This window comes from Chelonoidis abingdonii, chromosome 5 (assembly GCF_003597395.2).
Source record: "Chelonoidis abingdonii isolate Lonesome George chromosome 5, CheloAbing_2.0, whole genome shotgun sequence".
Lineage (NCBI taxonomy): Eukaryota > Metazoa > Chordata > Testudines > Testudinidae > Chelonoidis > Chelonoidis abingdonii.
In genome coordinates this window covers 87,724,215-87,746,469 of record NC_133773.1, presented here as the reverse complement: position 1 = coordinate 87,746,469, position 22,255 = coordinate 87,724,215, and the positions used below count along the sequence as shown (strand labels likewise).

The 22,255-nt window shown below is 43.7% G+C and overlaps 1 protein-coding gene across 1 annotated transcript in view; it reads right to left on the bottom strand.

Annotated features, from left to right (window-relative positions):
- Positions 1 to 19,441, bottom strand: part of MTMR7 (myotubularin related protein 7) — a 93,015-nt gene extending 73,574 nt beyond the window's left edge. Inside the window, exon 1 of the mRNA XM_075066432.1 lies at positions 19,227 to 19,441. Coding sequence (XP_074922533.1) covers positions 19,227 to 19,280 — 54 coding nt within the window. The 5' untranslated portion in view covers positions 19,281 to 19,441. The remainder of the gene's footprint in view (positions 1 to 19,226) is intronic.
- Positions 19,442 to 22,255: the final 2,814 nt, after the last annotated feature.

The following is a 22,255-nucleotide window of genomic DNA, read 5'->3' as shown; positions in this document are numbered from 1 at the left end:
GGCTGGAGCCTACAGTGAGCATCCCTCTTCCTCATCTGTCAGCCCTGAATGAGCTGATCTGCTCCCTTTTATACTATAAGTACACTTGGAGCATGCCCAGTAGGATCCCAGGGTATGTGGCTTCCTCAGCCCATAATACTGAGTTAACCCTTAACTGTCCAGTGAGGAGTGAGTGCACACCATTACAAGCCAACAAATAAACCACAAAGAAAAAAAATAGGCTTGTCCAAACAAAAGCAGGTACCTAAGGTACAGTCTGGCAAATTGGAAATGTACTGTAAGATGTGACAATGCGAAGATCTATATATGTATATTAGATATATACCCACACAAAAAATAAGATATAAACTAATGGGAAGAGTATCAGAGGGGTAACCATGTTAGTGTGGATCTGTAAAAGCAGCAAAGAGTCCTGTGGCACCTTATAGACTAACAGACATATTGGAGAATGAGCTTTCGTGGGTGAATACCCACTTCGTCAGACACGTGGGTATTCACCCAAGAGAGCTCATGCTCCAATACATCTATTAGTCTATAAGGTGCCATAGGACTCTTTGCTGCTTTCAATGGGAAGTGTTGCAAATAGGCCACTGTGGTAAGATATGCCTCATTAAAATGAACATACTGTCCAAAATATTATAAACTCTCAGTATCCTACATGGGAGCACACCCAAATCAGACTTTTCAGAGTGAATGGGTGTGGATTGGAACAAACTAGAATTATTTCTTGTCAAGCTACTCAAACAAAAAAAAAAAAAAGGGAATGTTTGAGAGAGGTGGGGGACTAGTGTCTTTAATCAGTGTTTATTCAGTACTTACAATCAGTGATTTCAATAAGAGTTAATTGAGTGAAGAAAGTTACAGTTAGGGAGTACCTCAGGATTTGGCTCAATAAAATTTGCCATGATTCACTGATTAGTCTTGGTGAGTTCTTAGATGACCTATGTCAAGCTCTGGTTACACTGACAGAAAGCTAAACCACTTCTGAAAACAGATTTACTAATAAACTAGCCCTCTGGGAACTATTTTTGTTCATTTAGCACTATTTCCAGAGGCAATCTGAACTGTGCTAAATCAGGGTCATGCTGACCTCTAAACTCTAATACAGGACTCAAACACAGTGCTGGAACACCACCATTGCAATTCTGTTATGCGGATGCAAACTACACTATCCAGTTTTAAACCCACACAGTTTGAAACTGGTAGCATGGATAGAGCTTTATGGTTACCACCTCTTAAAGGAAATATTGCACATTTGCATTGTTTGAACTTGTTCCTATAATCCCCTTTCCAATCCATATGCTTGCTCAGAATTCAGAACTGCATATCAGCACATTCTCTGACAGGGCTCCCTTTATTATTCTCTATTAATTGTAGGACTGTGATGAGTATAGGGCTGGAATAGCAGCTGTGGAGTGGTCAGGCATTTGTGCTGAAGCTCTATTCCCTAGCCCCAGGCTGGTGGGTGTGTGGGTTTTATCCAAAAGACTCTCCTGCCTACGTTACCATTTTTCAAACTTTATGCAAGAGCAGTGGCTTTCACCCTTAGACAGAAAGATACAGCAGCAAGCTTTGGTTTCATTGAGTTGCTCAAAGGACTCAGAACACACGGTCTCTTCCTTTCCACACTTCTCATCCTGAGGAGAAAGCCAAGCCAAATAGTACCTTGTAAATGGTCTAGAGGAGAAGAGAGGATAGTAGTGTACCCAGTAGGGGAGCATACAGTATCTCAGTGTTACATAAGATGTAAAATTGAGGTTTCCTATATAAAAATCTGCAGCATGTTGGAAATTAATAATTTAGGACAAAATAAAAAATGAATTTAATATCAAATTCACTACTGAAGGGAAACTAATAATTACTTGATTTATTTTCCTATTTAATTTACCTAAAATCATTCAATTTTTTCATGTGAAGATGCCACATAATCTATATTCTGCTCCACTGGAGTGCCACAGAATCTGAGTGTTTTGGTCAAGCTGTATATGGAACTTGCAGGGGCCTTGCCCAACATAAGCCACACATGGAGGCTAGATCTGAAATGGTCAGTAATAGACAAAAGATAGCTAAGCTAATCTGTGAAATATGGTGAAGAGCTAGGTGTGCTCACAAGGAAAAGAGCAGAGAGAGGGAGAGAGAACAGAGTCTGTCTCCAGAGTCATGCCAGCCTCTGCACCTAAATACAACTTCAGTCAGTCACTTATCAAACTGTGTTCCCCATAAATTTATTTTTGCTTGAGGACCCTGGATTTTGTAGGCTTTAAGGAGAATGTGGAACTTGAACAAAAGACACTCAAGGGACTTTTTTTGACTATTACAACCCCTTACATGGGTATAAATAAAGTTTACCAGAAATACTGTTTGCAATACAACACAGATGAGAGAAAAGAAGGCAAAAATAGAAGTTAATGGGAAAGCAAATTAAGAACAGATACTGGCACTTTTTACTCAGAGAATAAACATGACAAATGACCTCTGGACAAGGTTGTTGGGAGGTCATTCAAGAAAAAGATGTCATATTAGGAAAAGCGTGGGCCAAATCCTTATTCAGGAACTATTCCCATTAACTTCAATGGGACTTTTATCTAAGTAAGGACTCCAAAGGCGTGACTCTACAAGATTTTTTTTTTTAAGTTAGCATGCCAGGAGGCTCCTAAAAATATCCCTAAAACTATTAGTGTACCCTAATATGTTTTCACGTTTGATACAGATATTTTTGGATAAGTACTGACAGCAGGATTTGTATTTAAATGCTTCTTTATTCTGGTGCCTGACTAAATATTACAGATGGCAGAATGAAAGCACTTCCAGCCATGAGACAACTTGTTTTAATATGAATAGGGCAGGGGTTTGTTACCGTGTCACCATATCAGGCCACTGGGTTAGTTCTATTTTTCATGTCCTTTGTAACATCATACAGAAAAGCACTTTCAGCTAAAATAACTTGAGCTAGATTTTTATTTCAAGTATAGCACTGTGAAAGCTGCGTCGAAGCTTTGAGAAGCATTGTGCCTCAGAAATACCTCTCAGTCATCATTGCTCTCCTGCTTTCTCCTTGCCCCTGGGCGCAGTAAATGTCTGCATATGGCAGTGACATTTGTCTACCTGTTTCAGTGCCATAGACTAACAGTCTCACCTCAGAAATGTCAAAAACAATGACAGTTAAAATTACAGCACGCAAAGCCACCCCAATGGGCCCCACTCTCACAAACCAAGTTGCGCAAGTTTTTCCAGTTTGTTAACTAAACTTAAACTACAGGGACCTACTATCACGGACTCCACAGCAGCTGATGCAGTCTGTAACCATGAGAGCAACATGCATCAAAATAAAGTACCACAGCTAACTGCCAAACTGAAAAAATATCTACCTACAACAGACCACCACCAAAGACCCCTTTAAAGCTCTCTTCATTTTTTTTAACACCATTAAAGAAAGTAAGACAAGCCTCAAAGCCGTGACTGAGTTAATAAAATCTGAAGATGTTACATGTCAGGTATTGAGAGTTCTGGTAGCTAACGGCAACCAGAAAATGTCCTGGCTAAGGCCAAAACTTGAGGACTCTGTCTTCAGCAGAGTTTGCCTAAATATGGTCTAAATAAAAACTGAGTTTAGGCCCACAGCATTTGTCCTTAATTGTAAAAAAGACAGAGCTTATTATTGTGGCTCATCAGGAGTTAGCAAAATAAAATGAGAATATGGGAGGATCTCAATCACCAGGCCTCGTGGAAAGTCTGAAGCCATGACTGAGAGACTGAATTCCGAAAGCTGCTCTACAAAGGACATGTCTATCTGTCTAGGTTCTTCTATGCCCCGCTCCCCAACACCATTGCATCAGAGCAACTCGCTTGAGTAAAAACGATAACAGTGATATCTCAATTCCCCTTCCCAATGAGGATTTTATCATAAGAAAGCCTTGATGAAGATGTGGTTTTTGAAAGCCTGGGTCTGACTCAGGAAGGGGAGCAGCAGAAAGCCATACAAAAAGCAAAGATTAGTGATTATCCAGACTATTTAGAACACATCCTGCATAAGTGTCAATGGAGGAAGAAATATGGAAACCTGAAGCCACTGGGGCTGAACAGGCAGTTGGGGGCCACACACGGCTTCCGTTACTCACCCATATAGTCTCACTGGCTTCAGTAGGATTACATGTGAGAGTACGGCAAGCAGGAATTGTCTTTTAGGATCCAGCCCTCCTTCATGTGAAATCAATGGCAAAACTCCCAATTGACTTCAATATTGTCAGCACGCAGCTGAAGTAATTAAAGTTACAGGAAAGAGCTTGTACAGCCGAGAGGCTGAGACTAGCAATTAAAATGGAGCACAGCTGGTACAATTTGAATCCAAGAGGAATACCTGAATTTTGACTCCAACCATTTATATACTTATATAGGCATGCATAACCATCCCTTACTGTCAATCTCCAAGGGCAGCCACACTTCTTTGCTGTCACACACCTGGAACGGCAGTGTACACAAGGGGGAAGATAACTGTCTCTAGGGCTCAAACCCACAGGCAGCATAGAGCAGCAAACAGTTCAGGGGCTCAGGACCTTAAGCAGGGCAGGGGTGGAGCACCCAGAAAACAGTCTAAGTCAGTGCTTCTCAAAGCCAGTCCGCTGCTCTTTCAGGGAAAGCCCCTGGCGGTCCAGGCCAGTTTGTTCACCTGCCACGTCCACAGGTTTAGCCGATCGCAGCTCCCACTGGCCGCGGTTTGCTGTTCCATGTCAATGGGGGTTGCGGGAAGCGGTGCGGGCCAAGGGATGTGCTGGCCATGGCTTCCCACCACCCTCATTGGCCTGGAGCAGCGAACAGCAGCCAGTGGGAGCCGCAATCGTCTGAACCTGCGGACACAGCAGATAAACAAACCGGACCGGACTGCCGAGGGCTTTCCTTGAACAAGCTGTGGACTGGCTTTGAGAAGCACTGGTCTAGGCCACTCACCCAAGGGGTGCCCATGGAGCCCAGGCCTTGTGAGCTAAGGAGAGAGAGTACTGCCACTCCAGAGGTGGGAACATAGGCCCACCCACTCCACCACATCCCAGCCCAGGGTTCTAACAGTGGCAGAGTGGTCTGCCTCTGGGTCAGCGGGGAATCCACCTGCAACATGCAGACCATGTCTCCAGCAGCACCACAGCCAGACAGCAGTCTGGTTCCCTTAGGCTGCTTCCTACACTCCCCCTCAGATGCACCTTCATCCAAGGGTCATCTTCCATCTCTTCAGGGTAAACTGCAAGCAGCAGAAGTCTTCTGTGGGATCCTGCATCAGCAGTGGGGAAAACACATCCATCTCCTTTGGCAGCTGGTTCCCACCTGAGCTACAGGGACCACCTTTTATACTTCCTGTTCCTGGCCTGCGTCTCTGCTTACGGCATGGAGAATGTGGCCTTCCTGATTCTGCTCACCAAGGAGTATCTGGTTGTCCCTCACTGTCAATCTCCAAGGGTGGCCACGCCTTTTTGCTACACTTTGCATCCATCTTGAAAGCAAAAAAGCCAATGAAATGTAGAACAGTGACAACCAATGGTTTTGTAGCACAAAGTGCTAATGCCAAGACATATAATATAGGGTCCATCAAACACAATATATATTGGTATGCTTCTACCCAGGTTTTGAATAAGAACGCAGGAAAACTGATTTGTGAACTGATGTTGCCATTCAATGTGCTTTTCTACCAAACATTTCACAAGTCATGAAGCCTGACCCACATTACCCTGTTCTTCCTTACATGTTCTTAACTGAAAAGACTGCTCCTAACTTCTTGAAAGCTAGGTGCAGTAGAATAATAGACGGTCTGAAATAGAAGTAGTTCGAAGGGCATAAACATTAAAGGAAAGAGGAGTTGCTAGCATGGTCAAGAGGATATAAGTAGATATAATAAAATAAAATTAAGAAAAAGACATCTTAAGATGAATATCAGGAAAAGGGAAAGCTTCCTAAGGATAAACTTAATTAGATTAAAGGGCCATCATCTAAGTGGTAGAAATCTCATTAATTGAAATAGTAAAACTGGAAAAGAAAAAGCACTGAAAAATATACTGTAGAGAACAACTGGTACATTGGCAGAAGAATGAACTAGCAGAACTAAAAGATCCTTTTCTTTAATTTTTATTAGTATGATTAGAAGGACAGATAGGATATCATGTTCATCTTACCACATATAAATGAGAAGTGATCACATGGTGGATAGCACAGAACTCACTTCCTGTGCCATTTTACAGTTTCACACAACCCAGAGGTCCCCAAACTATGAGGAACATAGGGAGGAACATTTGGGCGGCACGGCATGGCCCAGGCCAGCCCCCATGGGAGGCAGGGAGGGAGCACCACCCAGCCCCACTTCCAGCTCTGCTCCAGCCCTTCCCCCAGCCCCAGTTCCTGGCCTCACGCTCAGCCCCACTCGCAGCCTTGGCCCCTGGCCACAGTCCAGCCACGGCTCCACCACCGACCCCAGCCCCACCCCAATCCTCAACCCCTGGCCGCAATTCTGTTCCCTGCCCCAGCCTACTCCCAGCCCCAGCTGAGGCCCATCTCAGCTCCCTTATCCCTGTCCACATCCCCCACCTGACCCCGCGAGCCGTGGCCACACTCCTGGCCCCAGTTCTTGGGGGGAGGCGGGCATGGACAAGGGTAAGGGGGGGGGTGTGACCCTGAAAAGTTTGGGGACCACTGACATAACCCAATGATACAATGTGAATATTTTAACAAGGGGTTCCCACAAAATTTCTCACCCTTAGCCTGCAATAAACCTCATGTACTAGGAATGTGTGTGCCCATAGGAAAGGGGGGCGGGGGAAGAGAAGGATTAGGGACTCAATTTAGTGTCTCATTTAGACAAAAATCCTTTCATGTAGCTATAACCATGAAAAGAAGCAAGTCCTCTTGCCAGCCAAACTTATTGCACTTACTCAAAATGTTTGTATTTTGTTCCTAAAAAATATACAAAGAATTCTTACATCATAGCACAATGATCACCAGGAGTGGGGAGGGAAGACCATGCATGAAACCAAGAAGTATCCTTTCCTGGGAAAAATTATTTTTTAAATACCTACTATTTGTAGTAAGCTGCTCCATTGCACATGCAAAAATATGTGTGTGTCAACAGTGTATTGTAGTAGAGCCTCAGAGATAAGAGATTTCTGTCAGGAATAGGTGAGCAGTCTCCAGAGAGAGGTTAACTCTAGCACAGTGGTTTTCAACCTGTGGTCCACAGACACCTGGGGGTCCGCCAACTATGTCTCAGATTTCCAAAGGGGTCTGCACCTCCATTTGAACTTTTGTAGGTGTCTGCAAATGAAAAAAGGTTGAAAACCACTGCTCTAGTGGACTCAGGGAAATCCTCCTAATTCTCCCTACAGTTTGTTAGCAGAATTTTAACAAGAGGTTCCCCATAAATACTCTCCAGAACATCAGTCACAAACAAGCGTGCAGTGTTCAAGTCAAGCTGCTTAATAAGATCAGTTTCATATTTTAAATGGAATTTAAACTTTGGATGCAGAGGCATCACCACAGTCTGTAAACTGAAAGATGGTGGCTATACTATACACTTTACACTGCTTAATTCAGCTATCTCATGCCTCCCTGAGTAAGATTAACATAGAAAATATACAAGATTGGCATAAAAAATCTGGAGATAGTCTGCCAATTTCATGACAGTAAGAAAAATACTTACATTAAATCATTCATTGCAAGAATTGTAGCAATGTAATATGAATAGAGACAAGATCTAGGAAAAATAATAGCTAAAATATAAAAATAAAAAAAGGCCTAAATTCTCTTTTTTTCCTTTTCAATTAATACAATGAGTCAGTGACATGGATCTCACAAGGGAGCAAGTTCCTCCAAGCTTGCACATTGTGAGAAAAACATGATATTTAGACAGAATGGCAAGAAAAAAAAAAAGATTACACTAGAATCAAACCAGAGACTGTGAGCAGGGATGTTCATGAAAATCAAATCTCACATGTAGGAAAGCATCCAAAACTGAAGAGCCCTGCTGTTAGACACAAACTTTCATTGGCTGTATAAAAATAAAAGTCACCAATGAAAATAAGATTAAAAAATGTCTGAAGGCTATAACACATTAAAGTCAATGGAAGTCTTCTACTAACTTAACTGGGGTTTGGATCAGGCTTGTGAACTCCCATGCTTCAGGACATAAATTAAAAGAAATGTCATATAGGCAGGTGATTCCAGAGACTGTTTGTATTGGACTACATCAGAGGTGGGCAAACTATGGCCTGTGGGCCACATCCAGCCCATGGGACCCTCCTGCCTGGCCCTTGAGCTCCTGGCCTGGGAGGCTTGCCCCCGGCTCCTCCCCCGCTGTTCTCCCTCCCCCGCAGCCTCAGCTCACTGCGCCACCGCCGGCACGATGCTCTGGAGGGCGGGGCTACGAGTTCCTGGGGCAGCACAGCTGCAGAGCTCAGCCTGACCCAGTGCTCTGTGGCTGGCTCCAGCCAGGCATGGCTGTAGCACCGCCAGCCACCAGTGCTCCAAGCAGCACGGTAAGGGGATAGTGGATTGGGGGGTTGGATAGAGGACAGGTGAGTTTGGGGTGGTGGTCAGGGGCCGGGAGTGTGATAGGGGTTGGGGCAGTCAGAAAGGAGGGGGTGGTTGGATGGGGTAGCGGGGTGCAGTCAGAGGCAGGGGTTCCAGGGGCCATCAGGGAAAAGGGGTGGATGGATGGAGCATGGGTCCTAGGAGGGCAGTCAGGAATGAGAGGAGGGGTTGGATGAGGCAGCAGGGGGCAGTCAGGGGTGGGGGTTCCGGGAGCAGTCAGGGGACAGGGAGAAGGGGTGGTTGGATGGGATAGGGGTCTTGGGGCGGGGCAGTCAGGAAGGAGAGGAGGGGTTGGATGGGGCAGCGCAGGGCAGTCAGGGGAAAGGGTTTTGGGAGGTGGGGGGTCAGAGGACAGGGAGCAGGAGGGGTGAATGGGGTAGGGATCCCAGGGGGGCTGTCAGGGAAGAGGGGAATTTGGATGGGCCAGGAGTCCAGGGTGGCCGTCAGGGGGCCAGAAGCAGGAAACGGGAGGGGGAGCGGGCCACGCCCCCCTCCCCTAACCAGCCCGCTATACAAATTCCAAAACCCGATGCATCCCTCGGGCCAAAAAGTTTGCCCGCCCCTGGACTAGATGCACTGCTGGTCTGATCTGGTATGACAATTCCTGTATAATGCATTTGAATAACTGATTCACTTAACACAAGTATGAACAACAAATGATCAGCTGAGCCACATGATTCTAGACAGGCAGCAGTTTGGACATAGCCAGTAAATGCTGATCAGCAATGAAGTTATGGAACTTCCACAAGTTCCTGAGGAGGTTGTGAAGGGTAGGAATATAACAGGGTTTAAAAGAGAACTAAATTCATGGAGGTTAGGTCCATTAATGGCTATTAGCCAGGATGGGTAAGGAATGGTGTCCCTAGCCTCTGTCTGTCAGAGGGTGGTGATGGATGGCAAGAGAGATCACTTGATCATTACCTGTTAGGTTCACTCCCTCTTGGGCACCTGGCATTGGCCACTGTCTGTAGACAAATACTGGGCTAGATGGACCTTTGGTCTGATCCAGTACAGCCATTCTTATGTATAGAGTAATCAACTGCATTCACCAGATTTTTAGTTTTAATGACTGATAAACCAGTGTAGATTTTTCAAATGTTTAATAAATTATATCAGCAGGTCTTAAAAACTTAATCAAGTCTGCATGTGAAACAACAGGCCAGAATCAAAGATGTTACTCAAATTCTGTATTACAGACACAGAAGTACTGTAATATGCAATGAGAAAAGGCTCAAAAGTGGCAAGATGAGTGGGCATGCCAAAAACAGTTCTGTTTCTTTTATAATGGGAGATTAGCATACATCCATTTAGAGATGTGACTCAGACAAAAGGAGATGGGAAGACAGATCTAAAACAATATTGAAAACCAGAGAAGTAGATTAGTGTAATGAGAAGGTAAAGACATAAGGGGAAGAGGTGCTTATAAAGCACAGAGCCCAAATATCCACCAAAAAGGAAATCACAAGGGAAAAACAGTACTGCAAACTACCTGGGGAAAAAAAGTTCAGAGAGGTAAACTTTAAACCAAAACTGGACACCAAAGTTCCAATCCTTCCCAAGTAAAATCAAGCCAGTTTTGCCATTGACTCTAATAGGGACAGGATTTGGTGCCAAATGAACAACATCATTTACATACCGGTATTTCATGTACTAATATGTCAAATACTGTCAGCAGAGCCAAAATATCAAGAGAAATGACAAGTCACTTGATTTAGACTTGTCAAGGTCTTTACAGACCACATAGCAGTTTCTGTTGAGTGACCTACTCTGAGCTCAGATGAAAAAAAAGAGAGGTATGTTAGGAACTTGATCCTAGGCAACAATTTTCAGAGAAAATTTTGAAATTCCAACAATTCTGAGACAAAAGAAAACAAGACATATGGCCTTGTTCTGATCTGATTTACACCAATTTTACACCAGTAAAACTTCATTGGGCCTGTAATTTCACCCTTGTACTACATTCCAGTTTGGCATAGGGAAGGGAGGAGGGCATTTGGGGCTTTATGACACCTCTGTGCCTCCCCCTTGTGGGAGCTACTCGAGGTTGGTTTGGCCCTTGGGGCAAGCTGGAGCAGCCCTGAGGCCTGCCCTAACTTGTGCCCAATTCCAGCAACCATGTATTGCTAGGGGTTAAGGGACACTCTGGCCATGTCTTCTCCAACTCCCTGAACATCTCTTATGCCTGGGACTTCTGTGGGGGAGGATGATGTAGTACCTGAGAAGCTGTCTCTACAGCTACTAAAGAGCTCCCTCAATATTGGCGGAATTTCTCCAGCGGCACTTACAGCCGTATTATGGACTCCACTACACTGGCATAAAGGAACTGTGAGGCACGGATGAATGAGTCCCATGGACTTTAATGGAGTTAATCCTGATTTACACTTGCATAAGTGAGCTTGGAATCAGCCCCATAGGCCAGAAATTGTGAATTACAGAAGGCTATGAATGAATGACACATTTTATAAACAGGAACAATTAACACATATTGAAATTCAGACAGAACACAGGATGTATGCAATAAATTAACTCTACTGTTAAGAGGATCAGCCTTAGCCGGTGGAACCTGAGGATGGAGAGCAGACAGAGGGAAGTCATTTAAAGTAACACTAACAGAGGACACTGGAACAAAAATACTGCTAAATAAACGTGGGGGGAAGAAATCAAATATCACAGATGGTGAACACCGAAGAGGAAAAACAGTTTTCATAAGATTGCCACAATGTTATGATGAAATATTATGAGAATAGCTGTTCTTGTAAGAGTTAGGCTACATCCAAACTAGTACTAGTAAACAAGCCCCTTCAGCACTCTAATTCAACCCAGAACCAAAATTTTAGGACTAGGTACAGATCTGGGGGGGTTCAAATCCAACCCTTTGTCCCTAAATATTCCCAATGGTTCAGATGTGAAGTTCAAGTTTTTGTCCATCTCTAGAAAATATATGTCTGGAGTGTCTGATCACAATGATTTCCAGTGCATTACATTTTAAATGTCGTTAGCAGCCAGATTCTGATTCATTGTCAAGGTCAAAGCACAAAACCTAAGCAAATGGAATCTTTTAAAAAAATCTAATTGTGGCCTAAAAATAGGAGTTTTATCTGTAAGAAAAACTCAATAATGCACTGTCACAAAATCATGACATCAAGGCCGTGTTCAGTTAAGTGAAGGAGTGAGTATAAAATCCATTATTTCAAATATAAGTCAAATACAGTCATCATATTCAAAATAGAAGAAAAAGACTAATCAAAATTTAAACTAAAATCTTCTGAACTCAGTAAAAGACCAAACAATGGTTTCCAAATGCAAAAGCACCAGTACTTTCTGAATTCTTTTACATGCCTACAGAACAGAATGGTAAATAATGACCACCGCAGTGCCTGGAAAGCAGACAAAAATCTTGGCACTCAAAGGAGGTCACAGTACTGTACGGTCACCCCGCTCCTGTCAGAAAGGAGTTAAAAGCAGCCAAGGGAGGCCGGTTGGGTGGTCAGCCACAGGTGTGGTTGCACCCCAATTAGGGCACAGCTGGCCATGATAAAAGGGAAGGTTGAGAGAGTAAGAGAAACTCTTGCTCCAGCTGGGGAGCAGAGAGGACCAGGCTGCCTGGGAGAGCAAGCAGAGTACCTGAGACAGAGCAGGGCTGGGGAAGGGCAGGCAGAGCTGAGGAGCCCTGGCCTGGTGAGTCCCTGGGCTGAGGTCTTGCTAAAGGCCCAGGGAGGTACTAGGGCTGCAAGGAGGCAGCTGAGGCTCAAAAGGCAGCAGGTCCAATCCCCTTGCCAGTGATGAGTGGCCATTACAGACTGCAGTTTTCCCCTGAGAGAAGGGGCTAGATGAGGAATGGCAGTAGCCACTGAGGCAAGGTGTGTATAGGGGGTTGGGGTTCCCCTGGGAGGGGAACCCAGAGTGTGGGGGCACTGTTGTAGAGCAGCACCTCCAGGTAAGGAGCACCGGGGTCTGGCAGGGACATGGGGCTAGAGGTGGTGGAGAAAATGGGGCAAGTAACAGGGCAAGACATCAGCCCATAGAGGGTGCTCCAGGGCTGTGTGAGCTAATTTCTGGACTGACCCGCAGGAGATGCCGCCATGGTGAGTCTGCACTGTGTTACAAATACCTGATGTAGTCTTAAGTTAATGACCCAAAGCCTCAATTGGGAGCAAGGGCCAAACAAGCTCCATCATCGCTATGCCTCTACATAGCAGAGAGAGAAAAAGAATAGTAACTTTAGTTGAGGTTGTCCTTGAAGTGGAGGAGTCCTCCAGTCCAATTCTTTTGAGACATAAAGGTCATGGAAAACACAGACTTCTTGCCAAGCATTCAAAAGTGAAGTCATGGGGTACTATTCAGTAGCAGTGAAACTGGTCATGTTATAATTTGGTCACATAATCATTAAATAGCTCCAATAGTGATTTATCAAAAAAAAAGGCACATGCTTTTTTGCAAGTAAAAGAGCAGAAGTCAGAAGTTGTTTCCACTTTCACCTACTTGAATCTTGTAATCAGTTTAGGTAATATGTTCTACACATTTGAACTGGAATGTTGGCAAGTCAACAGGGATGATTCAAGTATGAGCTTCTGCTCTCATTAGGGAACATAGTCTTGTGATCATAAGAGGAAAGTGGAAGTCTGTACTCCTGGATTCTGTTCCTGGCTCTACCATTGACCCACATGGGACATTGGGCAAATCACCCACATTTTTTGTGCCCTATATGTAATTATGTAATATTTGTATCCTCACAGAAGAAGTGTGAAAAAAGCTTTAATAAACCACATTGAGTTCCTCAGAAGAAGAGTAGGCTAAGCACTATCTAAATGCACAGTATTATTATTTTTACTGGTTGAAAGCAATTAAAAATTAATTTAAAACTAAAGGAGACAATACTCTGATACAAATTTTCAGTCTGACTACTTAAAATTATCTTTGGAGTGTAATATGGCAGGCAAGAATATTGTCATAAGCACATACTATGGTATCTATATCTTAAATCAGGGGTTCTCAACCTTTTTATTTCTGATGCCCGCCAACATGCTATAACAATGCCACAGCCCACCTGTGCCACAGCTTTTTTTCTGCATATCCAGTAGCTTAAAAGCTATATTAGACTGATAGTTATACAGTTAAACACGTATAATATATAAGAGAATGATAAAATAGGTACAAAAATCAAAAAAATATTATTTTTGTTTTACTTACTCAGTGTGAAACTTGTTACCGGGTGGCCCACTAAGGTGAGTCAGGGGTGAAAGTAACAATCCCTCCACGAGCCTCGCTGCCCAGGGCTGAAGCCAGAGCCCTAACACCGCCGCGCAGGGCTCAAGCCAAAGCTCGAGCCCCACCAGGCTGATGCCCAAGCCCCACCACCCAGGGCTGAAGCCAAAGTCTGAGCCTCACCAAGTAGGGCTGAAGCCAAAGCCCGAACCCCGCTGCCCAGGGCTGAAGCCCGATTTATTTTGGTGGACCCCATGAAACCTCCTTGCTGTGGACCCCCAGTTGAAAACCACTGTCTTAAATAATTACTGAGCTATAGACTATTGAAATAGATCTTTTTATAACTGCATAAAAATTGAAGCACTAAAGCAACCTTACCCATCAAAGTGCTATGTTAACAAGAGATACTGAGCCAAACGCATCGCTGAAATAACTCCACTGAAGACAACAGAATTACACGAGGGATCAATCTGGTATATTCATTACGATAACATTGCAGTTCAGAAGGCCTGCTGCCAATACATAGTGAAAGATGAATATTACAAGATATGGCTAAACAAAATGTAATATTTCACTAGCAACAGTGAATGAAATTTTCATTTGAAGCCAATGTATCTTTTGGGCTTTTTTTCTCTTAACATGTCTATGGTCAGAAACATTTCTATATAGATTAACAAAGTGTATTTTTAGTCTGTGCATGAACATAGTTTATCAATTTTTGAAGACTGTTGTGGGTTGCTAGTTTCACTTAGTGAAAATTTCAGTTTTTGGCAGCTTCTCTAAAGTTCCTTTCTGTCGGATTCATATTAATGGCAGAAAGTGATTTACTGTTAATTTTTGCTTCTAAAAAAGACAGTCCTTTTTTTCATTGTATGCACAGCACTGCTTAACAAATGGGTGATTGTTAGCTGCTACCAAATTTGGTCATTAGGCCCCTCTTGCATAGGAAGGCATTTACAGTATGAAGAGGTTCAACGTCCTTACGATAGGATAATACATATGCTGCCTTATGTAATTACTTACTGGGAAATTCAATGAATTATGTGTAATTAATTATGACTGTATGTGTTACTAGAAATATGTGCATTGGTTTATGTGTAACTGGAAATGGAATGCTTTCTGTTCAAGGTCTCCATATCTTCTTTTAATGTAGAATGACTCTATTGCCGTTACTGGACCTGATTCTGATTGGTGCTGAAGACCTACAACACCCTTTGAAATACAAGGCAGGATCTTAGCAGGTTTGTAGAAAACATAGCTTTCAATCTGTCCTCGCACACTAGAATCAGAATGTTTCAGTGGCAAGAATTCATGTTCCTAAACAGTGCTAATGGCAGTAATAGCCATCCACTCCCATGCCGGCTACAATTTTTGAAAGAGAATGGCTCTCAAAGAGCTTAAGGTATGCAAATGAGAGAGTAGTGAACTAAGGCAGTGTGGTCTAGTGGCTAGCACATTGGCATAGGCATCAAGAGATCTCTTTTCTATTCCTGCCTTTTCCATTGAGCTGCTCTATGACCTTGGGCAAGTCACTTTACCTCTTTGTGTGTCAGTTTCTCTTCCCACACTTGTTGGTCTTATTTACTCAGGCTGTCAGCTCCTTGAGGCAGGGACTATCCCTCACTATATGTCTGTACAGTGCCAAACCCAATAGAGACCTGATCTTGACTGAGGCATGTAGGTGATATTGTAATAAATGTTGTAAATAATAATAAGTCTCTTATCACTAATTGCAGGAAAAGCTGTACATTCATATATACCATTTCCAAATACCACTGGTACATAATTCTTAAATTCCTTTTATCTTTTTCTCTTGGCCATAGAGTATTTAAATAACTCAGTCAGCCCCTATGATTAAAAAATGCTTAATGGAACAAGTCACAAATTGCAGTATATTGGGAACTGATAAACTGGCTGAAGTCAACTGTGACAAAAATGGGCTTCTCTACTTGACTTGAATACTGTCCAAAAGGTACTGTGCTTGGAGCACACCTTCAGAATTATGGTGAAATTTGGAAATGGAAGGACCCTGATCAATGCAGCATAGTTTAATCCCTCAACTTCTAAAAGGATGATTCTTAAGGAGACTTCAGATTAAAAAGGTGTATCTGTTTAACTAAATCATTATCACTCGTTGAAAAGTCAGAAATTTTCATGAATTTTGGTGGAAAATTTGTCTCCCTTTTTTGGTAGATAATTTTAAAATCTGATTTTTTTTTCAAACAGCTCTATAAATTATAGTTCAGAGACTTACTATATTTCATACTGTGACAAAGTTCCTCCTCTACCTTGGTGGGTCTTGCGCTTATTGGCGGATTTGTTCACCTCAGTGATCTTCCCCTCTTGTGGAACCCACAGTCTGGGTCAGCTCCTCCTGTGTCTGATCAGGAGTTGGGAGGTCTGGGGGGGAACCCGGGCCCGCCCTCTACTCTGGGTTTCAGCCCAGGGCCCTGTGGATCGCAGCTATCTATAGTGCCTCCTGTAACAGCTGCATGACAGCTACAACTCCCTGGACTACTTCCCCATGGCCTCCTCCAAACACCTTCTTTATCCTCACCACAGGACCTTCCTCCTGGTGTCTGATAACACTTGTCCTCCTCAATCCTCCAGCAGTACACGCTCTCGCTCCCAGCTCCTCACACACTTCTCCTCTGGCTCCTCTCTGCCTGACTGGAGTGAGGGCCTTTTTAAACCCAGGTGCCCTGATTAGCCTGCCTTGATTGGCTGCAGGTGTTCTAATTAAAGTAGTTATCTCTACTGCCTTCTAGAAAGTTCTTAATTGGCTCTAGGTGCCTTGATTAACCTGGAGCAACTGCCATTTGGTTACCAGGGTACTAGGGATTTGTTTAGCCTGGGGCTAACATACTTGTTTCTCAGTACTTTACTGTAGCCATCTGGCCTTGCCCCATCACAATACACTATTCCTAAAATATGTATATATTTTACACAATATATTTCTGAGGGAGGACGTGACAGTTATTAAGTAGTAGACTGTAGAACAGTAGATTGGCTAGTCCCTCTTTTTGTGAAATAATAATAGATTATTAAAAATAGTAAATAGAAATGAACAGTTGCATGCCAGGATATACAAAGCTATATGTATAACACTTTTGGTTTATCTTGGAGTTTTATACTGGCATCCATCAAAGTAGCATCTAAGCGCTTTCTTCATAAAAACAATAGCACTAATTGGTGGGGGGGAAGATAACTCAGTGGTTTGAGCATTGGCCTGCTAAACCCAGGGTTGTAAATTCAATCACTGAGGGTGGGGCACTTAGGGATCTAGGGCAAAAATCAGTAGTTGGTCCTGCTAGTGAAGGCAAGGGGCTGGACTTGATGACCTTTCAGGGTCCCTTCCAGTTCTATGAGATAGGTATATCTCCACAAATTATTTTTTATTTTTATTATTATAAGTCTCTAGTAGATTTCAAGGAATCTCAGCACTTCTCCCTTTTCAGGGTAAAAATTCTCTTCGGGTAGGGATTTTCTTTTGAATTTTTAGATTTTATTAATTTCCTGGGACATTTGTTTTGAGGGGCTGGTTAGGGTTCTTTGGGTGTAAGGGGGTATCAGTATTATGAGATACAGTCACAGAACAAGCCAGTTACTTGATTGATGGTGGATATGGAGTGAGGGAATCCATTTCAGAGAAACACTGACAGCACAGTGATGATATCTTTTACCTGCACACTATTCTCGTTTATTTCGTTTAAAGTTGCTGGGATTGAAAGGGGTCTGCTTTATACTAAATTCCAGGTGGTAAAAACTAAAGACAAAATCAACGCAACATGGTTATTTTTCTGGTAATTTCTTTTTTTCACATTGGACCCAAAGATTTTTGTTTTGTTACCAGGCAGTTCAGCTAACTGCTGCTAACAGTGATATTTCAGTGGTATCTGGGAGTAACTGGGCAGGCGAGTTATTTCAAAAGTTATTTCATATTTAGCATCTTGTCTTCTCATCAACTATTATTATTATGATTACAAAGGATTTTGTAATAACACTAATGTTCTAAATAAACATATTAATTCTAAATGTCTCGTATTATATCAGAGATGTAACTTCTTTCATTATTACTGATACACAATGTAAGGGGTTGGCTGGGAGACCAGGATTGAATGCCATCCAATTCTGAATAGAGTATTAAATGCAAAAGAAACATTGGGAGTCCCAAGTCACTGACACTACACTCCTTAATATTATCTGATATACAATATATTTTCTTTTATTGTGGGAACAATTTGAAAGCCTGCTTCTGGAAAAGCCAATGAGCCAAATCTCACTGCCTTAATGGCAGCTGGATCAGGCCCTTTATCTAAAGTGAAACACAAATATTTATTTTAGTTTAGGTTTTTGTTCTTATCTGTCAGTATTTTCAATTTTTACTCATGCACACTTTCACTGTGTGATGGGCAGAAGATCTATGCACACTATTATCAATGGTTGTTTCCTTCCATAGTAGAACAGACCCCAAAAACAGGTATTCTTCCTCTATCCAGGAAGGCAGCAAAATCCCAAGAAAAAAGAAGACCTCTTCTGATGCAGAAAACCACTCTATTTTCACAACATATTCACTGTCCAGCAGCTACAGGCCTAGTAATCTTGGTTCAGCAGCAAGAGGCCCTGATCTTGAATTTATGTTACCATGATGGCTAACAAAAATGAACCAGGAATATACACAAACCAGATAAAAACAGTGTTGAATCGCAGATTTAGGGTTATAAACACAAAATGTTTTAGCCAAAGTAAAACATAAATAAATAAACTAGCATTTATTCCTCTCAATTAAATATGTTACTTGTAGCTACAATTTAAATTTTTGCTTCAGACTGAGTTTTCTGTTATACTGAATTTTGGTATGCTGAAATCACATTTCCTTCTGTTTAGACAAAGACTAGTTTTGTTAACAAATATAGACCTCCAATCGGCACAACTATACAAATATACTGATTAGACCAGGCACATTCCAGATGCCAAAATCTAAATAAAATCTCGGCCAAGATAATAAAATAATAAAATAAAAGCAAAGGAATATGAAAAGGAGATAAGCTTGGGAGTTCTTACTTCAGGTAAGCAAAAGCAACCATGGATGGGGTCTCCATTAGCAACAACGGCTGAGCCAGGGTAACTAAGCAGTCTCATACATCTCAATCAACTTTAAAGAGCAATGTTTTGCATGTCTTAGAATATTTTGCCTAATTTAATAGGAAGTTGTCTAAAATGTTAAAGCAGATAGATGGGTTGATATTCATCCCTGATATCTGCAGGGCTTTATTTTTATTTATTTTTATTTATTATTAGAGATGAACTAATCTCTTTCCATACCAACCAGAAAAAAAAATCAACACACAAGAGACATCTTTTTCCTGATGGCTTCTCCTGAGCTAAGCACTGAAGCCTCGTCATCACTCATCACTGCAGCCATCCAACGTCCTCCGCTTTGCCTCCCCGGTACCAACCTTGGGCATTCGGATGTGCTCCATGGCGTCCAGGCAGCTCCCAGATGATCTCATGCACCTTCCACAATGAACAAGGATGGATTCATAGGGATCTACAGTCTGTATATCAGATTTTAATTTTCCTGGGCGGGAGGGGGGGAATGGGAAGGGGGGGATACATTGTACCTCTTTTTCGATGCTTGCAGGTCAGTCATTGGCTCCACCCCCAAGGACAGCTGCCATGATTCCCCTCCCCCAGCTTAGATGCAGCCTGAGCCCGCACAGGCGGCAAGGAAACGCAGTCAGCACGGCCCTAAAGACTGACAGGTTCAGGCTTGCCTTTTACCTAGTCCCGCCCCAGAGGTGCCGGAGTAGGGCCAATGAATGCATCTCTTTCTAAGTTTGCATCCAGTTGCAAATGCTGACAATAGCTGACATCAGTATTTACTCCATTCTTTACAAAGCATCCCCTCATCCTAAGTCCTGGAGAAGGCAAATGTGCCAGGTGACAGGGGGACTCTGCCAGAATTGCATCCCCTCTTCTGTTCTCATCCCCTGGTCCAGGGTAAGCGATTTCCAGACGCTGCGATCGCTGGGCTTGCCGCATCCCTTGACCCCGAGGTCCGGGAGCTGGAGTTTCTGCTAGCTGACAGACAGCCCTGTCAGAAATCGCATCCTCAGCTTTGCGCCGGGGGATGCAACTCCTGACACAATCGCTGTCCTGCGTCAGAAACTGCCCCACCCGTTCCTTGCCCCGGGGTGCAGGCAGGGGCCAAAGAGAACCACCATTGCCTCCCCCAGCCTGTCCTTTGCTGTGGGCCGGGGAGCACAGTGGAGAGAAACCGCGGTCTCGAGAACTGCCGCCCTTCTCTGAACAAAGGGGGATGGCGAAACTGTAGCCATTATTCAGCTCTACGTGCCATGGGCTAGACCCGTCACTATAACAGAGAGATGGGCCTGAACCAGCCCTGGGAGTCACTTTCATCCGCTTGGAGGATCGGACGTAAACGTTTCGGTGAATCTGTCGGAAATGAGGGTTCCCGGTTGAGAGCTGGAGGCGCACGTGGCTGGGGGAGACGCACGCACACGAACGCAAAAAAGCGCAAAAGGATGAGGGTGTGGCGCGGTGCCTGCGCTGTCAGTCGGCAGCTACCCTCCCCTAGCCCCAGTTTCATGCCACTTCTCCGATTTCAGCTGAGTGTATGTGGGGCAAAAAGCGTGTGCGCGAGCACTGATTATATTGCAGGGTATTCTTTTAAACGCCTAAACCGTGGCTGGAAGGAAGCATTTAACCCTGGGGGGAGATGGGGTCGGCATGAGAGTAACTGGATCAATTCCTACGGGGCAGCTGTTTACAGCTTTCCTGATAGAGCACCACTGCATTGTGTAGGCATTGGGCTGGGCTGGGACTTTAGTGCCACCCTTATGTGTAAGGACTACGGGGCGCTATGGAGCGCCAGCCCTTCTCCCTTATTTTTGCAACTCTCACGGGGGTGAAAGTAGTTTAAAGGACTTACCTGTACATCACAGTCCTGAGTGGGGCATGGCCTCAACTGGCAGAGGCGAGGCCGTTCAAGATTTAAAGGCCCTGGGGCTCCGGCTATGGCTGGGAGCCCCAAGACCTTTAAATCACCCTGGAGCTACCAGATGCAGAAGTGGTTGGGAGCCCGGGGGCTCAGGGGTGAATTAAAGGGCCAAGGGCTCCCACCACCATGGAGCTCCAGGCCCTTTAAATCACCGCAGAAGCCGTGCTGTTGCTATCCTGAGTAGCAGAGCTCAGGCCAGGACTGGCATAGCGGCTGCAGGGCTGTGGCAGTGATTTAAAGGGCCAGAGGCTCAGGCTGCTGTGGGGAGCCCCAAGCCCTTTAAAGCACTGCCAGAGCTCTGGCAGCTGGGCTCGGGCGGTGTTTTTATGGGCCCGTACCGGCTTACTTTCACCTCTGACTCTCACCCTTTCTCGTCCCCATTTTTGCACACTCTTCTCCGTTTCTACAGCTGCTTCAGCAGATGTTACTTACTGGGCATGTTCGGATGGCTTAAACATGCTCCCTAATGGGGGATGAGAATCTCCCCTGAAACTGGCCAGGGCTGTGCCTGCGTGGGGATTGCTGCACTCTCCTGCAGATCCTGCAGGAAAGCCCTGGTTGGAGGTCCGGATGTGTGTTTGTGTGTGCTCCCCTGCATAAATCTTAACTTCATGGAGGAGTTCTATATCTCTGTGCAGGATGTGAACTCCTCTGTTTTGAGACACCACTAGCCATCATCAACTAATCGAGTGGGAGGTTTTAATGTTTCATTTCCCAGTATCTAATTTTGATCTGGAATGAGGGCCGGCGATGCACTGCCTTGCTTGAAAATACATTAAATGGGATCCATAAACTTGCTTGCATTTACTAGGTTTTGAATCTCACAAAAATTTAACTAGTGGCACTTTTTTCTTTCTTCTGATCATTTTGGCACAGACAACTGCTAAGAATTATCCAGTCATTAAATGTTTCCTTTGTAGTTACAACTAATACGGTTCACTGCTTATGTTATCAGTCATTTGGCAGTCATTTGGCAGTACATTAGGGAAAATTGAAAGAGAACATTATCATTTTGGAGTAAGAAAGATGCTTCCAATTTACAGTACCCTGTCACCCTAGGTGCACCCCTGGCTTGAAGTGCTTTCCATTATTTACGGTGTTTATAGTTTGATTCAATGGCTTTCAGTACCCCCACTATAAAAATTGTTCCAGCACCCTGCCTGTCACCACTGATATCATCATTGGGTACATTTTGTGCCAACTCAACCTAGTCCCTCAACTCCAGTCAATAGCAAAGCTACCAGACTTAAATGGGTACATGACTGGTACCTTCATCTCCAGTTCAGATTCCTAAGTGGGTGCTAAGACAAGAATGAGTACACAGTATTATTTATTTACAAACCTTCGAATATGCTGCAAGAATTTGCTCCTGTTTTGGACTGATTAAATCATTCACAGAGAACAGCACCTAGAAACAGCACTAGAGACACTGTTTAAATAAAAGTTATGACAACCGCACTTGTC